The sequence below is a fragment of the Ictalurus punctatus genome, chromosome 24 (genome assembly GCF_001660625.3).
Source record: "Ictalurus punctatus breed USDA103 chromosome 24, Coco_2.0, whole genome shotgun sequence".
In the NCBI taxonomy this organism is placed as follows: Eukaryota; Metazoa; Chordata; class Actinopteri; order Siluriformes; family Ictaluridae; genus Ictalurus; species Ictalurus punctatus.
The window spans coordinates 7,057,643-7,072,766 of NC_030439.2; the positions used below are offsets into that span (position 1 = coordinate 7,057,643).

A 15,124-nucleotide genomic window follows, 5' to 3' on the forward strand; every position below is an offset into this window, starting at 1 on the left:
TCATTAGCTCTAGCCTTAGACACAGAAGACAAAACAGGAAAATATTCTGACAAATAAAGTCCACTTTCACACTTGTGACCTTTTCAGACTTTCTGTTCTTCCTTGTACTTGATAGAATCTTGGCCAGCTTTGTGCATGGATCATATTCTATCTCATTTGCTGCTTAGTATAAATGCCAGATTCACGTACGTACAGTAAATAAAATACAACGTCTAGCATTCCATGTTATGGTGGCAAGGCCCCTAGACAAAAGGGTCGAACTGATCAGTAGCCTGCAAGGGCGTAAGGCTTCAGTCCTTCAATGAGTTGTTTGGAAACAAAACATTATCCTCTCCTCGGTCCTCCAATCTCTTATCAGTGTAAAGAGATTGCACACATTGTTCCAACTGCTGTTCATCCAGCTTTCATTCAGCCCTCTCTTCACAAGAGCAATTTTCCTTTTCGACCAACAAGAAAAATGGCTGTTTGTGTTTTGGGGTTTTGATGTGGTGTTCAAAATGTGTAATCATGGCGCTGTTGCTCTCTGGAAGCCTCGTCACCTTCTTTTCTCTGCATTGAGTGCTGATTCCCCCCCCCCCCCCCCCCCCCCCCGCCAAAAAAAAAACCCTAGGCCAATTAACCTCCTCCTTGAAAATCAACTTGAAAGCTTTTCCATTAAATGTTTCCCTTATACACATCAACTAAATAACGGCTAAGCTTTAAGCCTTCAGTAATCAGAAAGTGTTTGTTTTCCAGCGTAAAAAGCCAGCTCATAATTTACTTCCTAGCCTAATGCAGAGAAGGGGGGGAAGTTATATTGTCTATATGCTAATTTGGATGTGAAAGATCTCTGACACAGGTATGGGGTCAGCAGTACTAATCACAATACTTCCCTTATTCCCTTATTTTTTACCTTTCTGCAGCTTTATTGGCCGTGTGCTGGGGGAAGCGCAATTTATTTCAGTTGATAAGAACCTGAATAATAATCGAATGAAAATAAGAGCTGATCATAAAACCTGGGTCATAATAAAAATATGGACCTACCGAATATGGGTCAGATTTCTTTCTTTCTTTCTTTCTGTTTGTTTGCTTGCTTGTTTATTTCCCCCCCTCGGTTAGGTTATTAAGTTATTGCTTTCTGGTGTATCACCGACAGTTTATCATCATCGTTTCACATTTGCACTTTCCTACAGTTCGTTTGAACAGATTTGAGTTGAATAACTAATCCATCTCTTTTACAATGATGGATATGAGAAGCTGGATTTGGAACAGATGAACTCTAATCAAAGCACAGACAAACACTGCCCCCTACTGAAATAACTGTGTCATGTATAAATAGCATAGATTAACACTAATTTCACCCACTTGCCAAATTTAATGCATAAAGTTAAATATATATATATATATATATATATATATATATATATATATATATATATATATATATATATATATATATATATAATTTATTTTTTTTCGTGTTTTGTGGGTAGTAATGTTCCCCAGAGTCAGTCACGTGTTAGTACAGGACCAATGCATCCTGTAACCTGTAACTAATTTCAAGATTCTCAACAATTCTCAAATTTTATATATATGTATATATAGATGCATTGGTATATTGCATATATACATATATACATATATATGTATATATATATGCATTCACTGCCCATTTAATCAAGTTAACCTACTACACATGTGCTGTGTGTGGGTGTACAGTTACTGAGTGTATCCCCTATGCCTTCACGAACAAGGTATTCATGTCTAATAAAGTGGCCAGAATATGCTTAAAAATCCCAGCAACGCTTCTTCACCTGATACACTGATACCAGCACTACACACATTAAGATCGCACTAACATGTTCGTCTCACTGCTGTGCTGAGAATCCACCACGAGAATCCACCACGCTGATAATATCTGATGAGTGTAGATCCTACGGAGGTCACTGTCTATTAACAGATGGAGCAGATACTGTAAGTTGTAGGGGAGAGTGGGGTCAGTTGGAACATTTGTCACGTTTCTATGAGTAAAATATTCTTACGCTTTGTAGTTTGAACCAATGAAAAGTACTACTGAGTGTTAATTGTTCATCTTTTTATTTAAATATATTTTTATGTTAATATCAGCGGATATGAGGGGTCAAGTTGTGTCACTTTGAATCAATTCATGTCTGTGGGATATATAAGTTGTTGTTTTTTTTAAATGCCGTAAAGAACACTTATGTGGTATGGACAACTTTTCCACATGATGGTGGAAGGTTTTCTAGAAAGGAAACCATTTTCAGGTGGGGAGTCATTTTTGTGGTTTGTTAAATACAAAAGCTTAAACGCTTGTATAGGTAACACTGTTACAACCGACATGACACTGTCAACCATTCTGAAATCTGACATGCTAGCTAACCAGCTTAATTAGCACTGTCCTTATCCAGACCGACTTACAGAAGTCTCTATCAATAAATACATCCCGATACTGGTTCATTAGGTCACAGACTAAAAATACCATCAGTCTTAAAACTCTGCCTTTAATCTTTAGACGTGGTTTGAAGACATGCTCGGACATCTGCTCGGCCGTCAAAATGGTCTGGACTTAAATAGCGCTTTTTTAACCTTAGCGGTTCTACAAAGCTTTACACTTTTTCGCATTCATCCATTCACACATACACACACACAAACACACACACTCACGCACCAATGGTAGCAGAGCTGCCATGCCAGCTGCTAGCTTTGGAGCAACTTGGGGTTCAGAGTCTTGCCCAAGGACACTTGTCATGGGACAAGTCATGTGGGCTGGGAATTGAACCGCCAACCCTACAATTAGCGGACAACCCGCTCTACCACCTGAGACAAAGCCGCCCACTAGGGGAAATTCATTCCACCACCTAGGTGCCAGAACAGAGAAGAGTCTTGATGCATGCCTTCCTTGTATCCTGAGAGATGGTGGGACCAGTCGAGCGGTGCTAGAGGATCAGAGGGAGCGTGGGGCAGTGCAGGGTGTGATAGGTGCTTTGAGGTAAGTGGGTGCTGGTCCATTTTTGGCTTTGTAGGCATGTATTAGAGTCCACTAGACAGTGATCAAAACTAGACGGTTTTGGTTTTATTTGCATAGAAAATGAACACATATTTCATAATACTGTCATACTTTAGACTTTTGATGACAAATTCTTCAGTGCATTCTTCAGATAAATTCTTCAGGTGATAGTAGTCTCTTATTACTTGTCAGACTGTATGAAATTATTCCAATAAAGTTGCCATAAAATTTGTTCTCCATGACAGGTTATATGATGAAGTTGCTCTAATGATAGACCTGCGATGAAAGAAAATGAGTTCTGAGTTCTGCTCACCTCGTAAATCAGCTTAATCATGACTCATTCATAAAACAGGGTCATTTAAACAGAAAGAGAAAACGTTATTTTTTTGTATTGTTTTTTTTAACTGAAGAAGAGACGTTTGGTAAAATACAGGCGAGATTAAATTGGCCAAATGATCTTGAGGTCATTTTTTTTCTCTCTGTCAATTAGCATGCGTTGTAGCTCCGCCCAGCTGTATGAGGGGCTGGACATGTAGGCTAGTGATGTTATCATATTATCGTGAGCAAGTCAGTATTTCATATGATGACTTGCTCAAATTTAAGCATTTTAAGATGTCCTGTGAGATTTGTGTAATCCTAAACTGTCCTCCTTTTACTAGCAGCGAAATTATTCAAAAATTCCTGACACTGCCAGAACTTTGTCATCAGCCGTCTTCGGTCGCAATGACACTAAATCGGTTTCATTATGCATTCTAAGGCAAGCAATCATGAATCCCGGCCAAAGAATTCTTGTATGATGTGCGATTTTCCTCTGCAACAGCACGATTCAGCCAAATATCATACAGTCTCCAATACAGCTGGTTTAAATCGCTGTTCTTTGCAAGCAGGCAAAGGAGGCTACTGAGCATGTACATTGCTGATGACTAGAGCAACTGACCCCTATTACAACGGACACCACTCTCCCCTACATAGCAACATATGAGCTACACGCTGTAAGTACATATCTATAAACTTCACCTAAATGTTATATCCACAATTAATGTCTGGCCAAAAGTATGTGGACACCTGACCATCATACCCATATGAGCTTCTTCCCCAAACTGTTACCAACAAAGTTGGAAGCACACAATTGTACAGAATGTCTTTGTGTGCTGTAGCATTAAAAATAATTTTCCCTTCTCTGGAACTCAAACCTGTTCCAGCATGACGGTGCCCCTGTGCACAAAGCGAGCTCCATGAAGACATGGTTTGAGAAGGTTGGACTGGAAGAACTCGAGTGTCCTGCACAGAACCCTGACCTCACCAACACTGAACACCTTTGGGATGAACTGGAACACCGACTGAACCACAGACCTCATCATCCAATAGCATCACCAATGCTCTTGTAGCTGAATGAACAAAAATGCCCACAGCCACGCCCCAAAATGTAGTGGAAAGCCTTCCCAGAAGAGTGGAGATTATTATAGCAGGAAAAGGGGGATTAGGCACATGTGATTGAGATGGTCAGGTGTCTACAAACATGATATAAAAGATAGATGTACTTTTGGGTGTATAAACTCTTGCCTCCTAGTGCTGCTCATGAGCGCCCCATAATGCGCATGCGTAGAAATGAGCCGGTCCGGCGCGAGACGGAGAAAGACCTAGAGAGAGAGAGAGAGAGAGAGAGAGAGAGTCGAAGCAGTTCAGAGTGTTGAGGAATAGAGAGTCTCGAATGCTGAGAACAATGCAAAAGTTAAATAACTCTTGAAATGCGGCAAAATAATGAAGATTTTGTAAAAACACGGAATCTAGAAGACGTGCTGCTGACAAACTGATAAAGTTTTTTTTTTTTTTTTTTAACAAATCAGTTGGTGAAGAGGACATTTTGGACGCGTCAAACTTTTTGCACCAGTTTAAAAAGTTTTTTTTTTTTTAGTCTTTCGGGAATGTGTGATGCTTCTCTGATGGGATGAATCTTCTGTGCGTTCAGCTGATTATTTCTACTGTATTGTTATGAGCACGCAGGAGGAGTGAGCGCTGGGAGACAAATGCTTTGCGCTGTTTTACCGATGACAAGCCCGGTCTGTGTAACGCACGAGCCCTGAACAGGACCGGTCTGTGAAACGCACGAGCCCTGAACAGGACTGGCTCGTTGTCTTGTTTTGTTTTGGGGTTTTTTTTAGGGCTAAGTGGAAGGGATGGCTGGCGTGGTGCGCACCCTGAGCCGGTGTCTGCTCCCCGCTGAGCCCGGCCACGAGAGGAATAACGGGAAAGACGGAGCGCGCGAGCGGGACGCGACCCAAGCGCGCGAGGCCAAGCGGCGGAGTCGCGAGATCGATTCCATGCTTGCGCGCGAGAGACGCTCCGTGCGCCGCTTGGTCAAAATCCTGTTACTGGGCGCAGGAGAAAGCGGCAAGTCCACGTTTCTCAAACAGATGAGGATTATTCACGGACAAGAGTTTGACAAGAAAGCGCTGCTGGATTTTAGAGACACCATCTTTGAGAATGTTATTAAGGTACATTTCAGAAAAGTACTAAAAAACAACAACAACAACAACAACAACCTACTACTCGCCTACTAACTCACTTTCTTTCAGCTGGATTTTCAATTCCTATATTTTCCAGAAAAAAAAGGTTCCTAAGGGGTTCTTTGGATGGTTCTAGCTTCTCAAGAAGTTTTACTTGGGACCCTACACTCCAGTCACTCTGATTCGATTCGATTTGATTCACAATACTTGATTCGCGATTCGATTCTCAGAATATTTTGAACAAAACTTGAACGAAGAAAAATGATGACTGGAAAAGTGCGCTGTTTTATTTCTGAATCATAAACGACGCAAAACGATGTGCATTTTTGCCTGTATGAAATTAAATAAATAGAATCATTCATAAGAACGTACTACAGGTACAACCGACTGAAACATAATGAGCTCTGTAGCAGAATTAGAGCTCTAAAGTCGGCTAAAATGACCGGTTTCTTTAACCATTATGACATGGTCATAATGTAACTGCATAACGTATAATGTGCGTTTGTCGTAGCAACCTGGAGCTATGAGATTGTTGGACGGTTCTCCACAAAAGAACATGAAAACGTGACCCGCGTGATCTGTGTATATTTTAACAGATTGGGGCCGTGGGTGTTCAAACGCTGCAACTGCATTACAGGCAAAATGAATAGAATGCTAAAATCCATAATGTGAATCACACATTTCCACGATGAACATCATCACATTTTTGCATCGCGATGCATCATTACACCCTTTCTTCACAGGGTTCTACGTAGAACGTTTTAGGGTTTCTCCAGGAGGACAAACTGAAGAATTCTCTAGGGGGCTTGATGACAGTTTTTCTAAGTGTCTACCTCATTACTTGGCTAGTCTCTCTCGCAATTCAAATCAATACAGCTTCATTGGCATGCCTCTGTCAAGTACTACATCAAGATCGCAAAAGCATAAAAACCGACAACTAAGTGCTTTCCTTTCTAAGTATAGCCCATTTAGAAGGCTTAGAACTCTTGACCATTCCCAAAACCCCTGAGGAACCTCTTTTCGAAGAATGCACAACACAAGATAACAGTCTACAGTATGTCTCCCTCTCTGTCTGTATCTACACAATGTCTCTCATTAGATATAGCTTACAAGACACCACTCCAGTCTTGACAGCATCCTGGGTTAGTGACTTGTTTATCATGTCTGTTGGACAACCTGTGGTTCTGATTCAACTACTCAGAAAATCCTGCTGCTTCAACAAGAAGCCCTATGTTGTGCAGAAATGTGCTTTCTGCTTGAGTTTTCAGTGGGTGGAAAAGTCATGCAATAAGCTGCCAAATCTGTAAGTGTGTGAAAGTTTGTGTCATAATCATGGTAAATACTGTAGTTAGTTCTTACTTCCTAAAGCCACCGTTACATTTTCTTTAATCATGATTTGTATCTACAGCTATTTGCAGCAAACTAATGCCCAGAATACAGGGGATACATGTGGAGCCTGATTTATGGCGTGAAGGGTCACGTAAGTGTAGCCAGCTGTGTGATGGATCCAGACTCAGGTCCATGCGCCATGTTAGTCAAAGTCATGTTTGTTTTAGGTGTCTACTGCTTCCACGAGCTGACTGACAGAAAAAGTCATGGGATTGCTGCCAGGTCATTTCCCTGCAAGCGGGTCCTGCTCTGGTTGCTTTTGTCTTTAACAATGGCTGTAATTCCAGGAAGAAAATGTGTGTGTGTGTGTGTGTGTTTGTTTGAGAAGGAGGAGGCGAATGAGATAGAGAAGTATGAGAGGAATCCTTTGCCTTGTGTCGTATGATCTGTGTGATATACAGTGTTCCACATTAACGGGTTAAATGGCCAGGGGAAGAAGAAAGCTTGTTACATGAGTAGAATAGTAGCTTCGTGCCTTAAAGCGCCCCGGATTCATTTGGCAGTCACTTCTCTGTTTCTCTCCCTCGCACAGCTGCCGTTCCCTCGTCAGTTCGATCAGTGTCTTTCTGCGCCTATATGAGTCTCCTGGTCTCTCACTGGGACTTGCAACAGATGTTCCTTCCCTGTCAGATGCAGTGGAGAGAACTGATCTGACGTCCATTTGATGTTTATCGACTCTCTACAGACATTCAGATCTTTCCTACTTTTTCACTAGGTGTCCTTTGTAAGTTTGGAAAACACGTCCAGGTGAAGCAGAACTTCACAGGACCCTAAATAATAATAATAATGTCCGATGTCATATTTCATCTTCTCATCCAGTGATCAAGTGGTGTATGTTCTGGCTCCTGGCTCTTTCAACAGGAAACTTTCTTTCCTTGGCTGTAATTTCACCTACATTTTGGTCAGAAAAGAGTGCTGGTAATTTGGAGGTTTGGCTCTGCAGATGGGTTTTACTTTATATGGAAGAGAGAGGAAAAGCTTATTTTCGCAAGGGAGTGCACATAGCCCTACGTGCGCCAACTCCTGATTTTCTTAATGTCTATTTTGTGACATTAAAGCCTCTGTCAACATGTTAAAAATATCTCTCATACTAAAGATCAGTCACGTCAAGCTCTAGTGCGTAGAATTTTTGTTGTTGTTGTTAAAACGGAACATTAAGTCATGATTATTGCGTCAGGAGAGAAAATACTTTATAATCTGATTTTCCTGAGCTGGTCATGTCAGGTGTGTCGGATTGGATTTGACAGGCTACGCATCATATGCAAGCACAGATAAGTCACATGTCTTTAGGCTCCTTCATGCACTAAAAAAGTCTGACTAAACAGTGATTGGCAAGAGCTTCAGCCAATCAGGAGAGAGTGAGAGAGCGAGAGAGAGAGAGAGAGAGAGAGTATGTAAACAAAGCAAAAGGGTGTGAGAGAGTGTCTGCGTTATTATATTATAAGGCACAGGTTCTCAAACCTGTCCTGGAGGACCCCCAGCACTGCACATTTTATATGTCTCCCTTATCTGACACACCCAGTTCAGGTCTTGCAGTCTGTACTAATGAGCTGATGAGTTGAATCAGGTGTGTTAGGTGAGGGAGACATACAAAATGTCCTCTAGGACAGCTTTGAGAAGCACTGCTATAAGGCAAACATGGATTCGGGACTGGTGGGTTTCTTGCTGAACAGGTTATCTGTTCTTGATTTGGTGGGAAGCTGCTGAATGATAGGTGATAGTCAGCTGATTTATCCTTGTTGCAGAGTATTGTGATGGGAGGTGTTAGTAAGTTTCTCACTAACTCAATTTCTAGCAAGAGGGAGTAATTCGACCCTTCTACTCATATCTACTCATATCTACTTCTACTTATATCAGGGTTATTTATCCATCCATCCATCCATCTTCTATACCGCTTATCCTCTTCAGGGTCACGGGGAAACCTGGAACCTATCCCAGGAAGCATCGGGCACAAGGCGGGGTACATGCTGGACAGGGTGCCAATCCATTGCAGGGCACAATCACATACACACTCACACACCCATTCATACACTACGGACACTTTAGACACGCCAATCAGCCTACCATGCATGTCTTTGGACTGGGGGAGGAAACCGGAGTACCCGGAGGAAACCCCCGCAGCATGGGGAGAACATGCAAACTCCACACACACACAGGGCCACGGTGGGAATCGAACCCCCGACCCTGGAGGTGTGAGGCGAACGTGCTACGCTATATTTTAGCTAGCGACCTGCGTCTAACAACTCCAGAAATGCGCAGAGACTCAGGAAAGCCCTTATATTCAACCTGTGGTCTGGTGCATGCAGCGTGCTGTGAGATTTTACAGTGGATCGACCATTTTCCCTTCAACCAGTGCTTATATTTTAGCTAGCTAGTTAACGTGAGGCGGCTAGTTAATTCTGTAGGTTATATGTTGTTTATGTTTCGGCAGAACGAGCACACATACACTGTACAGGTTTATTATTGGAATAAACATTCTGAAAATAGTGAGGGATTAGCAGTATTATTCAAATGAAATCATGCTAATGGCTCCCTGTTGTCTTTTCCTTATCGTAGAGATGCATCGATAACGATATCGGTAATGTGTATCGGAAGGCTGCATGCTCATTTACTCATACTCGTAAGAATGCTCAGTTACCAGCTATTACGATAAAGAACAAGCCTAGTAGTCCAAGTGCGTGAACATGGATGTGTGCTTTTCATGGCCGCTATGTAAACCGGGGAAACCTAAACAGAACTAAACTAAAAACGAAACTGGTGCATGACATCTGTTATTGATGAATAATAAGTTGGTTCCTAATTTCAGTATCAGTATCACATGCCAAAAACATACCCCAGTACTCAATCTGAAACAATCTGTATCGGTGAAGTCTCACTTTATAGTTAGTCATCTTAGCATTTTTGGACAAACCAAATCTGTGCCTGGGCAGGTCAGGGTGTCTGAAACGGATCCCTCATATAACAAACGATTTCCCCTGCAATCGTCCAGAATGAGCAGAGCTAAAAGCATCACACTTTTGGACCGAGGCTGATTGTGATCAGATCCTCCTGCCAGTCCTCTGTAGAGGATCCGGGGAGCAGAGAGCTGAAACTGAGCTCTCTTTGTGGACGGGACCCTGGGAGACAGTTCTGTTGCCTCGCAGACACAGGAAGCGCTGAGGTCAACCCGGTTTATTTGCAGCAAAGCATTTGAGGCACGGGGTGATAGGCGAGCGATGATAGCACAGTACGTTATTATGAAACGGGGAGTCAGATATACAGAACGATGCTTTTATTTGGTGTCCAGTCCTATATTCCCATGCACTGCATGTTCTTTGTATTGTCCTTACCCTTACATTCTTTAGTCTTAGATATCTCAGTCAGCTCTAGGAAGGGGATTTTTACTCTAAAAAGTTTGCATGCCCTCACCGTACTTCGGGGGGTTTTCACAGGTACTCCGGTCTCCTCCCCTACTCCAAAGACATGCGTGGTAGACTGATTGGCATTTTCCAAATTGTCTGTAGTGTGTGAATGTGTGTGCAATTGTGCCCTGCGATGGGTTGGTACCCTGTCCAGGGTGTCCCCTGCCTTGTGCCCTACGTTCCTTGAAATAAGTTCCAGACTCCCCTGTGACCCTGTGTAGGATAACCGGTATGGAAAATGGATGGATGGATGGATGGATGGGTGGCTGGATGGGTGGCTGGATGGATGGATGGCTGGATTGATGGATGGGTGGATGGATGGATGGCTGGATGGATGGATGGATGGATGGATGGGTGGCTGGATGGGTGGCTGGATGGATGGATGGCTGGATTGATGGATGGGTGGATGGATGGATGGCTGGATGGATGGATGGATGGATGGATGGATGGGTGGGTGGATGGGTGGGTGGATGGGTGGGTGGATGGATGGGTGGATGGATGGGTCGATGGATGGGTGGATGGATGGGTGGATGGATGGGTACTGTCCCAGACCTGAGCAGAGAGCTGTCTAAATGTCAGGAAACCCCAGCTATATCAAAAATTTGCAGCCATACTGGCCCATGTGTGTTCTCAATGTATTCTTGATGGAAACAAAGAGTATAAGAGAAACCTAAATTCCCACCGGATTATGGAGCTATGGGGTATAAATGAAATGATTTGACTTTTATCACTCATTTAGCGTTTGCTAGCTAGTGTTAACTTACTGTGGTCCAAAATTGTATACTACCATACTAAATACTTAGCCGTCAAAATGGCTCTCTATTTGTCACTTCCTATAGCGAAGCACTATTTAGCACGACGGTATACAGCATTGTGAACTGTATCGTGTTTCCTGCGCTGCATATCGGCACAGTCACGGCGAGGACGCAAATTCAGCTCTCGTGTGATCTACGGTTTTCAAATCTGTGTAAAACCAGAGGGAGTTTTTGTCACCATTAGACCGTTTGTTTTCGAAATATTAACCAGTGCCTGGCTTCTGTAGCAGATCGTTTGTTGACGGTTTATCCAATCACATGCATTTATGTAACTTATTTAGCTGAAGGCAGCTCATCAGACCAGAGACTAGCTTCAGGCAGAGAGACGTTAACTCAGAAAGGGGATAAGAGACTCTTTGTTTTATTTACCCGCATCTAGTCTGATTACTGAACTGACTTCTAGGCTTGTTTAAAGAAAAGTCGATCACTGAAGCAGAATGTTTAAAGATGACTACACAGAGAGGTATGCGCTTGATCTCTGCTTCAAGTCAAAAGATGTCGAACAAAGTATGAAACAAACCATAACCGATCAAATGGTCTTATTTATAGCATTAATGATTAAACGTTAAACGGTAGCTGACATTCAGTTATGCAAGGGATTTGATATAACTGACCCACAACCTCTGAGATAGCAGTAGAACATGTGTGCTGGCACTAATGGCTCCTTTAATATCGCTAAATGGCTAAATGACTCTGAAGAAAAAAAAAAATGTAAATACGTAAATAATCTCCCAGTAGTTCAGTCTATTTCCGCGCAGTGAGGTGCCAACACCTCACAGTATAAACAGCTAATAGCTGTCAGAAAATGCTCCTGACGGGAGAAAGAATCCCTTCTGAGGGTTGTGTTTGTGAGAGAGGACGAGACAGTCGATCTGGCAGCGTCAGCTAGATTGAGTCAAACAAGGCCTCCGTCAGTAAGGTAAACGTCTCTACAGGATTAATGGTGTGAAACCGAGAAGTGCCTTTTTAGGTCTTAGGAGTTGCGTGAGTGTTTTTGGCCTGGTGAAAGGAGGGGGTTTGCCAGTGCCCTAGTCAAGGTCGGAGTAGGATGGCTCCACACTGATAGTGTCAGAGAGCTATGAGTGCCAGAGCTTTCAGCTCCACAGCTAGAGGAAATGTCTTTCCTCACACACAGACAGGAAGCTGAACACTGTCATTATCCCATTATCTGTGTATCATCAACCTACACCTACCCCTGCTGAGCACTGTTCATAATGACTGTGTAATATTGTTGTGTGTTAAACAGGATAGTATAAAAACACATGTTTATACTTCGGAATGCTCCGTTTTCTTTCTTTGGCTCATTTCAGGATCAGAAAAATGAAAAAAGACAAACCTCCACAGTAATTACAGTGTGTGTAAAGCCCACATGCTTGCCCGTACTGTTGGTCGTTTGGTAGATAGCATTATCTTCAGTTCAGCAGCATTATAGAGGCAGAGGTCCAGCTTTTCTCGCTCTTTCTCTCTTTCTGTCTGCCAAAGCCACCTGGGATGCTCGATATTATCCTTCTGTTTCCTTTGACACTGTACAGCTGGCTTTTTACACCAGCAAAAATGTCATCCATTATTCTAAACAACATTCCAGCGCATTGTCCAGGCCTGAGCTTCAGCGTGCATCGTCAACGTTTTAGTGCACAAAGGTTTAAAATATCTATTGTGTCATGCTGGGAAAACACGTTCTTATCAGCAGTCACCTATCTGCAGCCTGGACAAGGCCTTACTCTGTCCCTGGAGGAAGTTCTTTTATTGGATGCTTCTAAACAGTGACCTGACTCTGACTTCTATCTGCTCATCGATTAGATCTAACCTCGGTTGCCCCAACACCTCTGTGCCTGCCAGATAGTCCGCAGCCGTACCACACAAGTCTTCATCTCGGTGCATTGCTGTGAAAGAGTGGAGGAAAAAGTAGAGCTATGCTTCCTCTGTTTACTACAAGCCTGAGAAAACATTTATGGCATTCTGTTGGGGCAAGGAATGTCTTGTTTTGGAATGAGAGGACAATGGATAACCTCTGTTTTCAGGCAGCGGTAGTCCTGGAGAAACAGGGTCGCAACTGTGGAATGTGGATTTCTATTTAGAAAAGGGGAGTGTGTTATACATTCAAGTCATTTTCCTTTCAGAGATCAGAAGTCAGACATGACTGAAGAAGTGGAAGTAACCGTCTCACGGCTTTACTCCTTATGTCATATCTTTACTTGCCCTACATCAAACTTGTCCTGAATGTAACTGAACTTGTCAGTTGAGTGACCGTGCATGTTTTTCTACAACAACTATGTCGTCCCCTGTCTAGAGAGGACTGCATTCTTCCTCAGCCCACAAGAATCTTATGGGGGAGGATGCAGGAAGTGGCTCGATGGGTGACCACTGGGAGCCACGTATTTCAGACCCATCTTCCTGTGTGATAAATTTGAGATTTCCTTTGCTTTGGGGCCAGAGGACCCTTCCATGTAGGCAGTTTGTTCATGAGTAGGGAGTCATTGATTTGAGCTGCGGTTACTCAGAGGCAGGGAAACTAAGAGCAGCTGCTCCGTTTTGCCGCTAATCTGCTTACACTGCAGCCACTAATTGCATTGCAAATTATAAGTACGACTTTTTGAAAGAACTCGGGTCAGCGGTCATTAGGCACATGGTGCATGTCTTTTGCTTTCTACTGCACAGAGGGGAATTCCCCATTCACCAAAAAAACCCCGTCAAAGACTCCTCCGTAGAGCGTATCACACAGTGTCTGGTGTGGGCTTTTTACAGTCGGAGCAAAATGGAGGGATGGAGCTGTAGTAGTGTTTCAGTGAAGTATTTCCAAAACAACGGTCTAAAAGTCAAACTCGACGGATGCCGTTTCAAACGAGCGGTGGAGACTTGTTTTGCTGGGGGTTTTCAGAAACACTAGGAGCTCCACTTGTGGTGAGGTGAGGTTTTGATGGTTTTTGGAGCTATTTTTGGGACAGTGCCATGACTCGGAGAGTGATTGGAAGCCCTGTAACTGACCTCTACACTGTGATAAAGCAGCCTTCTCTCCCTCTCTCTCTCTCTCTCTCTCTCTCTCGCTTTCTCTCTCGCTCGGTATCTTCTCTGTTTTTCCATCTCTCCTTCTTTCTTCTCACTGTGGTTGTGTCGGCAGAGGCAGTCCAAGAGGACAGGGGACGTGTCCTTTCCCAGATAGCGCCTGGCGGAAGTGGGTGAAAGGTCATGAATGAGTGGGTTTGGCATTTGGAAAGGGGCGGGAAGAAGGGGGGGGGCAGGTCTAGGAGGAAGATGCTGCGACGGGCAGTGCTGTGTACTAGTTTCTCATTAAGAGTATTTAAACGGTGTCAGCAGTCAGACCTTAAACATGAACTGCTTACTTTATCGACAGGACACTAGGGAGTTCTGTACCACATTCATTTCCTGTAGCTACCTCCTGGTTTATGTGTTTTACAGTTTGTCTGCCTCGGGCTACTACACAGATCCCTTATATGTGTGTATGGCAGAAAAAAGGCTTTGTAAATATCGCTCCATGCCCCCATGAACCCTTGGCGACTCAAGGAATGGCGTGGGGCACATCCTGTCTCATATTCGATGAAGCAGATATCCCAGTAGTATTTAGCAGGTCTTCTCTTCCCAGACACAAGCTGGCAGAGCGCTCTAATCACGGTCCCATGCGGCTACACCCGCCATATCTGAGCCACGCTGTTGTTGATGTAGATTTAAAAGGAAAGAAATAGAGTCCTCCTTATGGGACTTGAATTTTCAAGATGTTATTCTTGGTATGGTGCAGAAGAAAGGTGTCAGTTTTGCTGGAAGGAAGAAGTTGACTTTGTGGATGGTGCTGCAATAGTAATTGAGAGAAGTCGATAGAGGTCTTTTGACATTTTTTTTTTTTTTTTTTTTTTTTGGATTCCAGATTCCAGTGCAGGGATTTGAGTAGAGGAGCTCGGTGTTGTATTTGGGACTGAACACTCTTCCTTTTGGCCCAACACATGCCTTTTACTGTACAGACAGGAAGCCTGGGTGGGATACATCACTGGT

The 15,124-nt window shown here is 43.2% G+C and overlaps 1 protein-coding gene across 2 annotated transcripts in view; it reads left to right on the forward strand.

Annotated features, from left to right (window-relative positions):
- The first annotated feature begins 4,595 nt into the window (after positions 1 to 4,595).
- Positions 4,596 to 15,124, forward strand: part of gna12a (guanine nucleotide binding protein (G protein) alpha 12a) — a 40,716-nt gene continuing 30,187 nt past the window's right edge. Inside the window, exon 1 of one of the 2 annotated variants that reach the window (XM_017454596.3) lies at positions 4,596 to 5,502. In XM_017454596.3, the coding sequence (XP_017310085.1) occupies positions 5,185 to 5,502 (318 nt within the window). In that variant the 5' untranslated portion in view covers positions 4,596 to 5,184. Of the gene's footprint in view, positions 5,503 to 10,859; positions 14,026 to 15,124 lie in introns of those variants that run through there. The other variant, XM_053675195.1, reaches the window with a different exon arrangement.